At 40.6% G+C, this 15,740-nt stretch overlaps 1 protein-coding gene across 1 annotated transcript in view; it reads left to right on the forward strand.

Moving 5' to 3' along the window:
- The window catches only part of COG3 (component of oligomeric golgi complex 3), a 50,964-nt gene that overhangs the window by 2,970 nt on the left and 32,254 nt on the right, over positions 1-15,740 (forward strand). The window contains exons 2-8 of the mRNA XM_080925965.1: positions 4,376-4,522; positions 7,728-7,789; positions 8,811-8,976; positions 9,543-9,617; positions 10,635-10,727; positions 11,627-11,752; positions 13,184-13,264. Of these exons, the coding sequence (XP_080782091.1) occupies positions 4,376-4,522; positions 7,728-7,789; positions 8,811-8,976; positions 9,543-9,617; positions 10,635-10,727; positions 11,627-11,752; positions 13,184-13,264 (750 nt within the window). The remainder of the gene's footprint in view (positions 1-4,375; positions 4,523-7,727; positions 7,790-8,810; positions 8,977-9,542; positions 9,618-10,634; positions 10,728-11,626; positions 11,753-13,183; positions 13,265-15,740) is intronic.

Here is a 15,740-nt window from a genome sequence, read left to right on the forward strand (position 1 = left end):
GATCAGACTGATCCTAAAAGTAATCTTCTCTAGTTCAGAATTTTCCAGAAAAGAAGGCTTATGAGAAGAAGGGACATTTGTCTTTTCCTGGACAGGTCAGGCTGATAAGGTGGTACAGTGTGGTTTATTGTAATTACCGTTTGGTACGCCGTGGCCGTCAGTGTAAGCTGCAGTTTTCCTATACGTCAGCCAGAGTGTGTGCTGTCTGTGTGATGGTGTCTGCCCTGTCCTGAAGCCGAGGCCCTGCATGGGGGTGGGGGGCAGGGGGCTCTGATAGTGTTATCTCTTTTCGGAATGAGAAGTCAGAAGTGGCAAGCTGGGGACACTGTCACACCCCCTTTGGACTGGCCACTCTAGTTCAGCTATTTTGTGAAAAGAACTTAGTGGGACATAGGCACCCAAAGAGATAATTTCCTCTTATGCTGCTAAAAGCAAGTTGATTTGTTCTTTAAGATGGTTGTATTAGAACTTCCTCCTACTAAGTCTGAGAGAAAATGGTTTCTTGTTAGTAAAAGAAAGGGACCAGAGGTACTCTCCTGCTTCTGATATTTAAAGTGCTTTTTTTTTTTTTTAGATTTTATTTTGATTTATTTTTAATTTTTTTTTCTATTTTGTTTTTCAAGACAGGGTTTCTCTGTCTAGCTCTGGCTGTCCTGAATGGAACACTGAAATCTGCCTGCCTCTGCCTCCACCTCCTGAGTGCTGGGATTAAAGGTGTGTGCCACCTGCATAGCTGTAGATTTTATTTTAATGGGTGAGTGCATGTGCCTATGTGTGTGTGTGTGTGTGTGAGAGAGAGAGAGAGAGAGAGAGAGAGAGAGAGAGAGAGAGAGAGAGAGAGAGAGAGAGAAATGCCGACAGAGGCCAGCAAAGGGCGTTGGAGTCCCTGGGGTCTCTAGGGCTTGAGTGACTGGTGTTTGAAGCACCTGGGACGGGTGCTGGGAACTGAACTTGCATTCTTGACTGATGAGCCATTTCTCCAGCCCCATAATTAAAGGCCTTAGGATTGAAAATTAATATCTGTGCTTGAAGTCATCAAATTGAATGCTCTTGCATAAATATGATCTTACCTGGTCATATTTATTTGTGATTAGATTATAGAATGTGTCTGGAACATCTTGAGCAGTTTTTCACAGATCCAGAGTTTTATCTGGTAAAGTAACTTAGAAAATAACTTTTTTTTTTGTCTTGTTTTTGTTTACGATAAACTGAGCACATGTCTGTGACCCCTTGGACTCACTTGAAATGGCAGATATTAGTATATGGTACATTTTTTGAAAAATGTAAAGACCTAACAGCCAAACAAGATCTAAATATTATGAATTTTGATAATCTAAAATAGTTGGGAGTTTTGTCAGGTCCAGTCTCCGTCTTAGGCCTGGAGGTGGGCCTTTGCTGTTGTGTCTGTCTCTTCATTAGCAACAGGAGACTGATGTCTGTGTGTGTTTGTTTATTTGTTTGTTTTTATTGTTGTTGTCTATTGTCCAGGGTGGAAGTTTCTTGCTATAATGGGATACTGTATTCTATGGCTGACAGAATTTCCTACCCCTCCCCCGCATCACCGCAAGGTGTTGTTCACTGAGGAGAAGGGTCTGGGGGGGCTTTGTGCCCTGTTTTTCCACACAGTACGAACCACGCATGTCTTCCAGGTCTTGTTCTCATGCTTTCTCAGACGATCAGTTGGAGGGCCTGAGAGTGGGTATGGAATGCGAATGCTTTCTAAGTCAGTGGCTTCCAGGTGCTTCCATTGCCCTGCAGACCTCAGTGCTAGAGCCCTTTTCAGCCATTCACTTGTCCTTCCCTTGCCCCTTATTCCGCCATCAGTGGAAGTGTCCATGTTTCCCTGGTTTGACTTATTTCATGTGTGTGAGGGCTTTGCCTGCATTCATGTATCTGTTCCACGCTCATGCTTGGTGCTCAGGAGGCCAGAAAAAGGTATCAGATCCCCTGGGATTGGAATTATAACCTGCTGTGAACTGCCTTGTAGATACAGGGAATCGAAGCCGGATCCTCTGCAAGAACAGCAAATGCTCATAACCCCTAAGCCATCTCTTCAACCTTTCCCCTGGGGTTTAATTTGCATGGTTATCCTGCAGTCTGACCTATAATGTATTTAAGAATACGTAGGCTTGCTGGCAGGATGGATCAGTGAGTAAAAACGTCTTTGTGATTAAGCTGATTGAACCAGAGTTCATCTGTGGGGCCTACCTGGTGGAAGGAGAGAACTGACTTAAGTTGTCCTCTGACATGCATGGGAGGTCACACATAGATGATAAGTAGATGTAACAAAAGAGTTCAGAAGAGTACTTACGCCTTTGTAAATTATTTGCATGTCAGTGTGTTTATTCAGGTGCAGGCCTGCATGTTGCCTGGGATGTTTGTGAATCTGAGCTGGACATATCACTTCTTCCCCTTTACATCTTACCTACTAACTCTGATCTGTCACTACAGGGCTGACTTGTACTACTATTTTGGTACTGTGAAGGCAGCTTAGTCACTATTCTGTTCCCAAGATGCAGTGTAGACTCAGCCCACTACATTTAGTCTGTTGTTGCTTCTAAATAAAAGTAATAAAGAGCCGCGGTCGCTATTAAGAGGAATAATAAAAAATACTTCTAATGTCAGTAGCTCAACTTTACTGAGTGTTTACTATGTGGCAGGCCTTATGTTAAGTGTTCTGCGTGCTGTGTTGTCTTGGGGTATGTGTGTGCCATCCTTTCTCTATGGAGACAGCCCCTTGTTGGTTAGTGGGGTGGCTCCATGGTGCAGGTGTAGTTTATCTCAGTTACAGCTCTGTCTTCGGAATCTGTAATGACAGCTTACACTTGCTGATGACACCAGCCTCAAGGTAGATTTCATGGAGTCTGAGAACTTTAACTTTTGCTGGGCCACATTACCTTTATATCGGGGATTATGCTACTTTTCAGCAAGAGTTTATAAGCATTGTGATATCCTGATAAGACATTTGCATTTGTCTAGGACCCTCCTGCCTACTGAGTCTGACTCATTTGTATACAGGGACCTTCCTGATCATGTTTGCTATTGGCTGTTGTTTGCTAGCATTTGAAGTAGATAGTGCTTTCCTCTTTGTTCCTCATAGTAGTCTTGGTATGGCCACTGGATCTGTATGTGATAAGAGAAGAAATTAAGGAACAGAATCATAATTTCCTCAATGCCACCATCTTGTACATCAGCAAGAGGCTTTAACCCAGACTTTACTGTAGTGTGTTATCATCTGAACGCAGATGTAGCCTCCCCATATTAAAGACTTCCTTCTAGATTAGTAGTGGGTATCTGTGCATCTGGCTCACTTGAACTTTAAAGAAGAAGCCCTGTCTTCAGATGGAACGTCTGCATTCAGAAAGATGAAAACACTTTCCTAAGGCCTTGAGTCATGTCTTAGTTGGAAGACTTTAAATGCCTTGAGCTTAACACTAGAATTGAACCTAATGGTAGGCTCTGTTGCTTACCCTGTCACCTGCCAGTTTCTTTTAGGTCTGAAAGCATCTTGTCTGGTATGGGACTTCAGGGACATTAATACCAGAGTCCAAGTGTTGATAGTGGGAGTGAGAATGCTGTATTGGAGTTCCAGGGAAGCCTCATGCCTGCAGTTCTTTTGGAACTGATAGAAACTGAGAGATTGTTTCTAGTCTCTTCTCTGTTGTTGAATCTTACAGTACGTCAGTGGAGGTGAGGTATACCATGGATGAGGGTGGTAGGAGGAGGCAGCTTGTTGGTTAATGATTGTGACTTGTTAATTCTGTTGGTTGGGCAGGCCTTTGTGTTAGATCCGGCAGAGAACACGCTACTTGCAACAGCACACAAGCTCTCCTTTTATCTAATGGTAGTTTAGAGAGGTTCAAGTGAGAAAATGTGTGTGGTTCTACATAGATTTGCCCCCAGTTAGGAAGCTGACTCAACAATAAGACCTTGTTACTGAGAAACACTGGCATCCTCTTTACATCTTGAGAGCAGCATCTATCCTGAAGAGGCCTAGCAGAGAATGTTAGTATTGTGTGGCCTTCCTTCCTTCCCTCCTTCTTTCCTTCCTTCCTTCCTTCCTTCCTTCCTTCCTTCCTTCCTTCCTTCCTTCCTTTCTTTTGTTATTAAAGATAGGGTTTCTCTGTGTAACCTTGGCTATCTTGGAACTTGTTCTGTAGACCAGGCAAGCTGGCCTGCCTCAAACTCACAGGGGTCTGCCTGTCTCTGCCTTCTGTGTGCTGGGATTAAAGGTGTGTGCTACTGCTGCCAGGCAAAATTTTCTGATGTCAGAGAATTTAAAGAATATACTCTGTTATTTTTCAAAACAAGATAGAAACAATTGCATTGATTTAAGAGAGTTCAAGTTAAGTATCCTGTGGCTTTCTTTTTCAAGCTCCCGATTGAAGATGTGTGCAGCTTAGCATCCCAGTCGCTGCCCATTGAGCTGACTGCTGTCGTGCCTGAATCTACAGAAGACATCCTCTTAAAGGGCTTCACTTCCTTAGGAATGGAAGAGGAAAGAATCGAGACCGCACAGCAGGTAAACAGTACCATTTTTTTCTGGGGACATTGGATTATTCCAGGTGTCTCAAGACAGGCTAAAACAAGAGGGCAGTGTAGGCATAACTCACGTGTACCAGGGCTAAGTATATCCTAGGGTATCTATGACCATGGTATAACACTTGCAGATGACAACATGCTATCAAAGGTCACACACTCTGAGGAGCACTAGCATCAGATCTATGTAGAACAGTCTTGGTTTGGTGTTAGTTTTGAGTGTTTTTTAAGTGACCTTATTGCCTATCTTAGTTAGGGTTTTATTTCTGTGAAGGGATACCATGGCCATGGCAAGTCTTATAAAGGAAAGTATTTTACTGGGGCTGGCTTAGAGTTTTAGTTTAGTCTGTCATTGTCATAGCAGGAAGCCTTGCAGCACACAGACAGACATGGGGCTGGAGAAGGAGCTAGCTGTTCTACATTGGATCAGCAGAAGGAAGAGAGAGACACTGGGCTTGGCTTGAGGGTCTGAAACTACAGAACCTACCCCCACTGACAGACTTCTAACAAAGCCACACCTACTTCAACAAGGCACACAGCTTAATGATGCCACGCCCTGGTGCCCAGGCATTCACACCTATGTGTCTATGGAGGCCATTCTTATTCACACTACAACACTGCCCAGTTAGATTGGCAATACAGATTAAAAATATATATAATAGAATGACCTCAGGAGGGATGGGTTAGTGGTTAAGAGTACTGGCTGGTCTTCCGGGGGATCCAAGTTTGATTCCTAGCATCCACATTGGGCTGCTCACGGCTGTTTTTAACTCCAGCTCCAGGAGTCTCATGCCCTCTTCTCACATTTACAGGTATAAGGCACACACACAGGCAAAGTACTTACATCATTTTATAAAAATTTAAAAAGATAATAAATCATTATAAAATATGTAATCTAGATATGCATACATTCATCCTCTACTTGTTTTAAAAATCTAAATGTTTTCTTTAGATGAAAGTTTCTAATTATTTGCAGTAATTTAGGATTCTTTTTGATGGTTCCTTATGCTAATTATAAACTTAAATGTGTAGTAGTTTCTGTAGATCTTTTCCTGTTTGTTCTTTCTGACTTGTTAGTAATAGAGCTACCTATGCCTGTACCACCGGAACACACTTCTGCTCTTGGGAGCTGTGCAGGGTTTGGGTCTGGTTAGTCGCTGAAGAAAGAGTTAGAGCTGGCTGAGACAGGAATATCACCAGTTTGAGGCCAGCCTGGATATCTAGCAAGTTCAAGGGCACCAGGGGCTACATAGTGATGCTTTGTCTTTAAAACCAAAACAAAGACCAAAAAGAAGTGTTAAAGCAGAGGCATTTCCAAGTGAAACATAAAGCAGACACAGGGATTGCATCATTGTAAGTCAAGAGAGGCAGTGAAACAAAGCAAAGGAGAGAGCTCCTGCTGTGGTTAGGCCAGCCTACCTGTGCTCCTGCTGGAGAGTTAGGCTGACCTGTGCCTGCTCTTACCGGAGGTAGGTCTACTTATATCTGCTCCTGCTGTCTAGTTAGACCTACCTGTTGGAGGTAGGCTGACTCACGTCTGAAAGTCAGCTCTGTTACTTCATTATTGGCAAATTATTTACCTTTTTGGGTCTTTAGTTTCTGAGTCATTAACCAAGGATGATTTTATACCTATCTCCCATGGTTTTAGGAGAATTAAATAACACATGCAAATATAGTGTGTAGCGAGCACACAGTGAGCTTAGAAACTGTGAGCCAAGGTAGATGGAAAGCCTGTATCCTCTTGACATGGACGCCCACTTTGAGAACTGGCAAAGGTGGACTTGAACGATGTCGTGAATGCTCATGGACAGCTGAAGCCATCATTCTTCCCTTCCACGTCATCTTAGTGTGTACAGAACAGCAGGCTTCAGCATGGCCTCTGAGCTGACGCACTCTACTGCGCTCTCCCTCACTGCCCTCTCCAGCTTCCTCCACTCCTGCTGACCTCTCTCCCTCCTCTCCTTTCACAGAAGCTCCCTTAGTGAAAACAAAACCTCTGTATTAAATTCACACTTGTACACTCTTTTTAAAAGTTTGAACATCTAATGTACTGGCTTACGATGTACGTATGATAAAATGTGCTCACTTTAAATGTCAGCCGGATGAGTTTGGAGAGTGTATATACTGGTATAACTACTTCTATCAAAAAACGAACCTGCTATGAACCTGTTTTTGTTTTTTTGTTCAAGACAGGATATGACTTTGTATTCCTCATGTAGCCCAGACTGGCTTTGAACTCTTGATCTTCCAACCTCTACTTCCCAAGTGTTTTAATTCCAGGTGTGTGCCAACATACTTGGCTAAATAAAAAACAATTTTATCATCTCCCTTCCCCACTACACAAATTTACAATTTCTCAAGTAAATTAACTCTTTTACTTGTTTCATTTTTCTTCTCTGTTTTTCCCTTCCCTTACTGCCCCAGTGTATCCCAGGATGGCTTTGAACTCATGATCCTCTTGCTTCAGCTTTCTGAGTGCTGATTCTGAGGCACATATGATAATGGATGGTTTCTTACAACCCTGGTATGGGGCAGATACAGCCTCACGTCTATATGCTCTGTCACTTTCCAGTTTTATTTTATGTGTGGATGTTCTGCCTGTATGTGTGTCTCTGTACCAGTTACATGCTGGTGCCCTCAGTACCAGAAGAAGGTGTTGGGTGCCTTGGAACTAGAGTTATAGACAGTTGTGAGCTATCATGTGGGTTCTGGGAATTGAATCAGGTCATGTGGAAGAACAACCAGTGCTCTTAACTACTGGGCTATCCCTGAAGTTTCCCCAAAGCCAATATTCTTTATTGACTATGTGAGTTTCAACTTTATAGTCTCATCATTCTTATTAGGTAACATTAATATTAATATTTACCCAATACCCTATGCTAATTCTTGAAATTTGGCAACTAAGAGTCAGGTAGGAGTTTCTCAAGAGGAAACATTCATTTTGTGTATGTGTCTTTAATATTGCTCCTTACTTGACTCTGGAAATGAAAATGCTTTTCTATCCTTTGCTTTTCCTGGCATATAGATGTTAAGTGTTTAACAAAGCTCATAGCTAATTATTAGTGGCTGAGCCCTAGAAATAAGATTAACTAGGTAATGCCTGCCCTTTAAGTTGTATTCTACCATGTAATTAATTTCTTTTTATTTGTTTTAGTTTGGCTGATGGAATAATACTCTTTATTTTCCAGTTTTTCTCATGGTTTGCAAAGCTGCAAACTCAGATGGATCAGGATGAAGGAACTAAATATAGGTATGTGTGGGTCCTTTATTTGTTGAATCTCCTGAATTTTACATCATAGTCAAGTTACTAAAACAACTTAGCAGTTAGATTTTCCTTAAGACTAGCTAGGGCGAGGATTGGGATTATAAATGATTTTAGAGAACTGCAGAAAGGATGTGGATCAAGAAGTTGTGTGGGAATTCTTTGAGGGGTTTGTTGTTTAAAAGAAACATCCCTGGAAGGAAGACCTTAATGATGGCCATTTAGACTGAGTGCTGTGTGTGCTGCGAGCCGGGGAGGGAGGACTGCAGGCGGGTTCTCTCTTGAATTTAGATTATGGGCTCTGCATTTGTATTCAGTTAACATTTATTTACAGCCTTTGTTGTTGTTGTTTTGTTTTTGTTTTTTCAAGACAGTCTCGCTCTGTAGTTCTGACTGTCTTATAAATTACTTAGTAGACTAGGCCGGCTTTGAACTCAGAGATCTGCCTCTCCCTGCTTCCCATGTGGTGGGAGTAAAGGTGTCCACCACTATGCTTGGTCTGTTCATGACTACTACTGCTAGACAGTGTGTTAGGGATGTACAATCCCACTTTATCCATAGCCAGTCATCAAGAAACCCTACCATTCCCATTTTACAAATGGCCAGGCTGAGGTTTGGACGCTAATAGAACTGCAGTTTGGACCAGCATCTTCTAGTCTCAAATCCAGAATTCTTTGTGGCCTCTGGAGGTGGCAGTTATCTGAAGGAGTAGCCTTCCTTGCTGCCTTGGGATGACCTAGTGTTCCATCTTTGGAGGTTGACACCAGTGATTCATTGACTTACATGCAAGAAACCAGGTTGTAGCTTCTTTGTTGCCTGTGTTGCCATCGATTCTTCTTCCTCAGCACTGAAATAGTTCATGGGCTAGCTTCACTGTGGTTCTGAGTGTTACACATTTACAGCAGTGGGTCAGACTTTATGCTTTTGGAAAAGATGAGACCTTATTGTTTATTGACTATGCTGATTGGGGGAAAATTATTGCCAATCCCCTCTTGGTTCTGTTTTCTAGACAGATGAGGGATTACTTGTCTGGGTTTCAGGAACAGTGTGATGCTATACTGAATGATGTGAACAGTGCTCTTCAGCATCTGGAGTCATTGCAGAAACAGTATCTTTTTGTGTCCAATAAGACAGGAACACTTCATGAAGCCTGTGAACAGCTCCTAAAAGAACAGGTAATTGGGAATCAGGGAAGAGAGAGAGAGAGAGTCCGTGATTAATTTTAAATAGATGAATGCTATTTAACTTTAGTTTTCTTAGCTTCTCTGAGTAGACCATGAGGTTGCTCTGTATGAGACTGTGCTAAACATGCAGATTTCTGTAAAGGGGGCAGAGCCAGAGGGAGACTTTTTGTTTTGTCTGCTAGGTGCAGTTACAGAGTGTACTGGTTTTTGTTCTGTCCTTACTACTGACATTTCCAGATGAGCAGAATGAGTGTGCTAATGTAGGCTTTCCTTTGTAATTGTCTGCCTGAGCAGGATATACATACACTTGTGAGTACAGAGCATGGAAGTCACTGTTTTCAGGATTCTCTCTATATTTTTTGTGTGTTTTTAAAAGACAGGCATTTGCTTTATAGTCTCTTCTTGTTGATGGGTGCAGAAATTCTTGAGCATGATTCTGAAGTCATACCTGATTTAAACTTAAATGTCAAATATAAATCTATTCAAAGTAATTTTGATATTAGGATATTGATTTCATGTATTTTTATAATAATTGATTTTTCTCTTTATAATGTGAGTCGGAACTTGCCGATCTTGCTGAGCACATCCAACAGAAGCTGTCTTATTTTAATGAGTTGGAGACGATTAACACAGTAAGTGCTTTGTATTTTTTTTTTTGTAAAGTTACTGATATCTTATTTGATATTTCCCTTTGTAGTGATCTTCTAGCATATAAGCTGATACCTGAACTTAATAGTTGGTCACTGATGTAGTTTCTGATTTAAGAAGTGTGTATACCATCATCAGTTTAGAATTTTCCGTATGCGACTTAGATAGGACTTCTTATATTGTGTTATTGTGACGGGATCTCTTGTTGAGTGCCATCAGCTGTAAAAATTAGGACTTTAAATGTTGCTGTGTTGAATTTCTATAATTCTGTCCACATATTTTTAAGCCAATTCTCATGTTCAGTTTGAAGATCCATATAGTTCTCATAAAGCAGATAATTAGGGCTTCTGAGTAAATTATATTTCTGTTTGACTTGTAAGTTAGTCATAATTATTTATAAATCATTATTAAGTTATTAAAATAATTGTAATTACAGTAGTCTAATATTAAAGACATAAAAAGCCGGCAGCCCTTTAAACATGGGATTCTGTGTGAATTAGTTCATTGGCAAATCACCTCAGTATCAAGAAGGAATAAATGGCTAGTAATATTTTGCTTTTGCCTTTTTTTTTTTCTATGCTGGAAATTGAACCCAGTGTCCCATGAGCCTGCCTGCAAGTGCTCTGACTGCTAGTTAATCCTTTAACTGTATGGACATGGTCTGTGACCACATGAGGGCATATCATGGTGAAGTGAGAGAAAGTGGGACACTGGGTCTGCGATGTAAAATTCAGTTTAGCATTGCACAGCAGCATAGCATAAACACTCTGGGTCTCTTCACTGTGTATGTATGTATGTATGCATGTATTTATTTTGTACTAGGTTGACATTAGGTTGTTATACATGGACCACAGTTGAGTATTTTAGTGTTTGTTTAAGGCTCTTTTATCAGACTAAAAGTATACTATTATATTTAAAAATATGTTAATTCTAGTTGATAATTTTCAGTGTTTACTTTTTTGTTGCTGTTAATTAATTGTTCCTTTTCCTTCTATTTGAAGAAATTGAATTCCCCTACGTTGTCTGTGAATAGTGAAGGATTTATCCCTATGCTGGCCAAGTTAGATGATTGTATAACATATATTTCATCTCATGTAAGTCATATTTTTATGATATTAACATTTCTACTGTATTTCTTAGGCTATACAATCATTTTTTCCCAGTGAGAAAAATACAGTCAGCTGTCTCTGTGTGGCTTTCTCCTGTGTGAATTCAACCAGTTGGGCCTTGCAAAGATTTAAAAGGACCTTTGTTATCCCTGGATGGTGGGCACAGCATAGTAGCTGTCATAGAGTGTATATTATGTCAGTGTCATGAGTAACTGGGGGGATGTAAAGTGTAGGGAGCATGGACATTTGGCCTATAAAATGACTGCACCATTTTATTTAAGGTATCTGAGCACTCGTTTATCCTTTAGTCAGGACGTCTTAGAACTATCGCTGTCTGAATATTGAGGGATGATTACATGTCTATAACATGCTGAAGAAAAATAAGTGCATTTTTGTTGTTGCTGTTCTTTGTGGTATGCGCAGTACTTTTGGCTTCTGAGACTCCAGGGGTGGGAAGGCCTCCCTGACTCAGCCTCATCCTACTTAAAAAGATGTGACATTTTTCAGTGTTCACGTATGGATGTGCAAGATAAGATGCTCTTGTAAATAGATGACTTGGGTGGGACGCAGGCAATGCCCGGGAGGACAGGTCCTTTCATTTTATCCCTGTCTTGATCCTCCGAGGATTTCCTGCTGGTCTTAGTTTTGCTAACTCCATTTTGTTTCTAGTAGGGTCTTAACACTAGCCTCAGAGTTCGTGGGGCACTGACATTTTAATGCTTATAACTGCAGTGCTGATTGAGCCCCAAGTCATTCATTAAAGTCATGAAGCTGAAAATCTGCACAACTGCATGTATTGCTTTGTGTAGAGGACACCTTGGTTGTCATTGACAGTTTGCTAATTGTTAATTCTTATTTCTTTTGTAAATTTCCTTGTTTTACAGCCTAATTTTAAAGATTATCCTGTATACTTACTGAAGTTTAAACAGTGTCTTTCTAAAGCTTTGCACCTCATGAAGACATATACTGTGAACACACTGCAGACTCTCACAAATCAGTTACTAAAAAGGGTGAGTTAACTGATCCTAATGTCAGCTTGGTTTTATTTTTTATTTATTTGCTTTCCATAATCCTTATCTGAACTAGTACCACATACTTAAGTAAGAATGTTTGCTGTAGGCGTTATCATAGAGAAGTGTAGCTACAGCCTATGCAGTTCAGCTGCTAGAGCCCTTGCCTGGTACGTGAAAGTCTGCTTTCAACCCCAACACCCGGGGAAAAAATTAAAATGAGGAAAATTCTTGTTAATTTAAATCCACCATTTAAACTTACTCACTTTTACTATTTTTTATTTAATTTTGTGCCAGTAGTTTAATGAAAAAGCTATAAAAGAATGTTTCGGGTAAGAAATAGCTGAAATAGAAATAAAATTTCATTTTACAGTTTATCAACTAGTGTTGGGTTCTACTCATGTTTCTTGGACTTTTGCCCTCACAATTCATGGCTTTGGCCATTATAACGGTTACAGTACTTTGACTGCACCCAGCCTTGGACACACCAGGGAAGCACACGAACTTATACATTTAGCCCATGGGGCTTTGAGACAAGGTATCACTATGTTGTTCAGCCTGGGCTTGAACTTGGGGTCTTCTTGCATCTTGGATGCTGGCATTTGCTACCATACACTGCAACATCCATATGTATATTGAGTATGTCTCACGTTTAGTATTGTATTAGGAACCGTATGATGGACGAGAGAGCTCATGAGGTCCTTGCTGTCACCGTGATTTAGAAATAATAACTAGTAAAAATGATGAGAAAACTAGTTACAAATCAGTATATGCCAGGCAGAAAAGTAACACACACTGCCCAGATTAGAGAATGAGTAGAACTATCTGGGATGGTCAGTGAATATATTTTCTCTGAAGAAAACAAAGCCGCAAAGGCTGTATTTTATTTCTTAAGTTCACTTTTCAGCTGAACATACCTGTGACCTACTCTGCTTGGGGGACGGAGGCAGGAGGATAAGTGGTTCAAGGCCAAGTCTGTATAACTAACTCAATGAGACCTGTCATATGGTTAAGTAAAACAAAACGAAACTAAAGACAGGCTGCAATGTGCTCAGTGGTGGAGCAGTGCCTAGAATGTGCCAGGCCTTGGAACTCAGTCCCTACCTTGGCAGAGGGAAGCGGTGAAGGGAATGTAAAACCTTAGTCTCCAAGGGCTTGCACGGAATGTCAGAGGTGCTAGAGACTTGCCCAGTGTCCTATACTCAGTGAGTAACAGTTTAAGTCTGAATTCAGTCGTATTTACTGCCGAAACTCAAGTAACACAGGATAAATTTTAACTACAAAGGGAAGATGCTAGCACTGTTAATTGGATGACAGCTATAACAATATTAACATATATGACTTTGTTATGTATGGAGGATGAAATGTTTATGTTCCTTTCTGAGTAATGATGTGTTTGCTAATATATCTTTCTTCCCCATGTTTCTTCAGGACCCCTCATCAGTCCCTAATGCAGACAATGCCTTCACACTATTTTATGTGAAATTTCGAGCTGCTGCCCCTAAAGTCAGAGTAAGTCTGCTAACACACATGGGATGTTGTTAGGAAAAATTTCAGCCATCCTGTCCCTTACTCTTTGACTTATCCCAGTAAATGAACTTGAGTGAAAGGAAGGCATTCAAACAAAGTCTTCACACTTCCTGTGATGCTCAGGGCAGTTACTAGATGAAACCTTAGGTTTGGGGGGCTGGTGAGATGGCTCAGATCTAAAGTTTGCTGCCAAGTCTGATGTCCTGAGTTCAATTTCTGGTGAAGGACAGGACGGACTCTTACAGGATGTATGTACACAAATATACACACAGACACACACACATGAAACACACACATACAGACATGCGCGCACACACACACACTCACACACCTGTGTCTTGTGTCTTAGTTAGGGTTACTATTGCTATGATGAAACACTATGACCAAACCAGTTTGAAGAGGAGAGGGTTTATTTGGCCTACACTTCCACATCGCTGTTCATCTAAGTCAGGAGCTAATACACAAGCCATGGAGGAGTGTGCTTGCTAGTTTGCTCCCTGTGGCTTGTTCAGCCTGCTTTCTTACAGAACCCAGGACTAACAGTCTAAGGATGACACCACCCATAATGGCTAGGTGCTTCCCCATCAATCACTAATTAGGAAAATGTCCTATAGGTTTGCCTACAACAGAATCTTACGGAGACATTTTCTCAGTTGAGGTTTTTCCCTTTCGGATGACTTGAGCTCATGTCAAGTTGACATAAAATCACTCAGCACACACACTAAACAGGTGTAAAAAGAAATCAAGCTCAGATTTGTAGTGGACTTGAGGGTGTTATACAGGGAACATTTATAGAGATACAAAGACATGTATTTGAGGGGATTCTCTGTGATTTATTGTAGCTGCACTTCAGGGTGGTACTAGAGTCTGATGGAAGAAGGAGGGAGAAGCGACAAGGCGTGTTGCATGACAGGGTAGTTCATGAAGAGTAGAAAGCAAGCTACTGATGTAAGTCAGAGACATCTTTGGTCAGTTACCATCTCAGTACACTTAAAGAAATGGATTATAGTAAAGAGAACTCCAGAAGTAGGGAGGAGGACCCCTCCACAAGCACAGTTTGCAGCCATTCAGGAGGGACGTAGGGGCTGGACAAGGCCTGGTAATGATTGTATGAGGGCAGGCTTGTGTCTTACTTCCTGAGGTGTCTGTATAAGGGATGGTCAGTATATCTATCCTGGTTAGACAGACAGTGGAGAGAAATGGTCAGAAACTAGTGTTTGTATATGTTATACTAGTTGAGGTAGCTTACTGCAGCTTACACATGTATTCTGTTGTCACTAGAAGGAACGTTACACTTTTGTTGACAGGACTTCATGTTCTTTGAAATCAGCCAGTTAGTTAAAGGAGAATGATTTTGTTTTTCAGATGGAAGACACTTGGTTTTGTGTAAGGTTGAGGAGATTTGGATTGTGTCTGATTGGTTTCTTTTGTCTGTTAGCTAAAAGCCAATATTGACTATTGATTCCGAAGGACATGGTGTAAAGCGGACTTAGGGTGACTATAAAGGGATTGTCCAGTCTTTAGTGGCTTTACCACTTTTCTTTTAAATAACCAATTAGTGTACATGACGGAATTGCATTTGTTCTGGATAGGAAGCATAAACTTAGCTGGCAGTAATCTCAGTGGAAATACGGGAAGAATAAAATGACAAAAGTTCATCAAAACCCACGAGAGATTAAAAAGATGACAAAGCTGTCCTGGTTCAGGCTGGAGAGAGTTACGTTTGAAATGTCCTTTCTTTTCATTGTAGTTTATTGGTTGGAGTGTACTGTTAGCTAAAATTACAAAAGGTTTTTTTAGATTTACTTATTTATTTGTGTGGGTATTTTGCTTACATGTTTATGTATGTGCACCACAAGTAAAAGCTGCCATGTGGGTGCTGGGAATTGAACCTGTGTCTTCTGCAGGAACATCCGTGCTCCTGACCACTGACTGAGCTATTTCTACAGCCCTGAAGAAGGATTTCTCTAGGTCAGCAAGACAGAACAAAGTTTTGGAAAATGTCATGTTGTTGATTTAAGAATTCACTGACAGTCACTGACATGAAAAACTCTAGAAGTTAAAACATTAAACAAAAAGGAAGAAGATCTAGAATTTTCTACATGTATTGGGAAAACTTGCTAAGTATGTGGACTAAAAACCAACCTTTTTATTTTATAACATTATCAGAATACATTATAGGTGATCTAATAAATATTAGATTAGTAAGTAGACCCCCCAAATACAACTAAGAATTATTTCAAAAAATGATCAGATTATAAGATTAAGGATATAAAAATATGAATTCTAATTCTTAAATAGGAAAACAAAGGTAGAACCTGGGATGTTTGTTAAGAATGATGCATTTCTATTATAAAATGGCCAGCTAACTCAAAGTGTGGGGAATACATGCTAGTTAAGGTTTGTTTTTGTTGTTGTTTGTCTCAGAAATTTCAAATTAAGGTATATCAGTGTTTTG

Source organism: Micromys minutus, assembly GCF_963924665.1.
Source record: "Micromys minutus genome assembly, chromosome: 12".
NCBI lineage: Eukaryota > Metazoa > Chordata > Mammalia > Rodentia > Muridae > Micromys > Micromys minutus.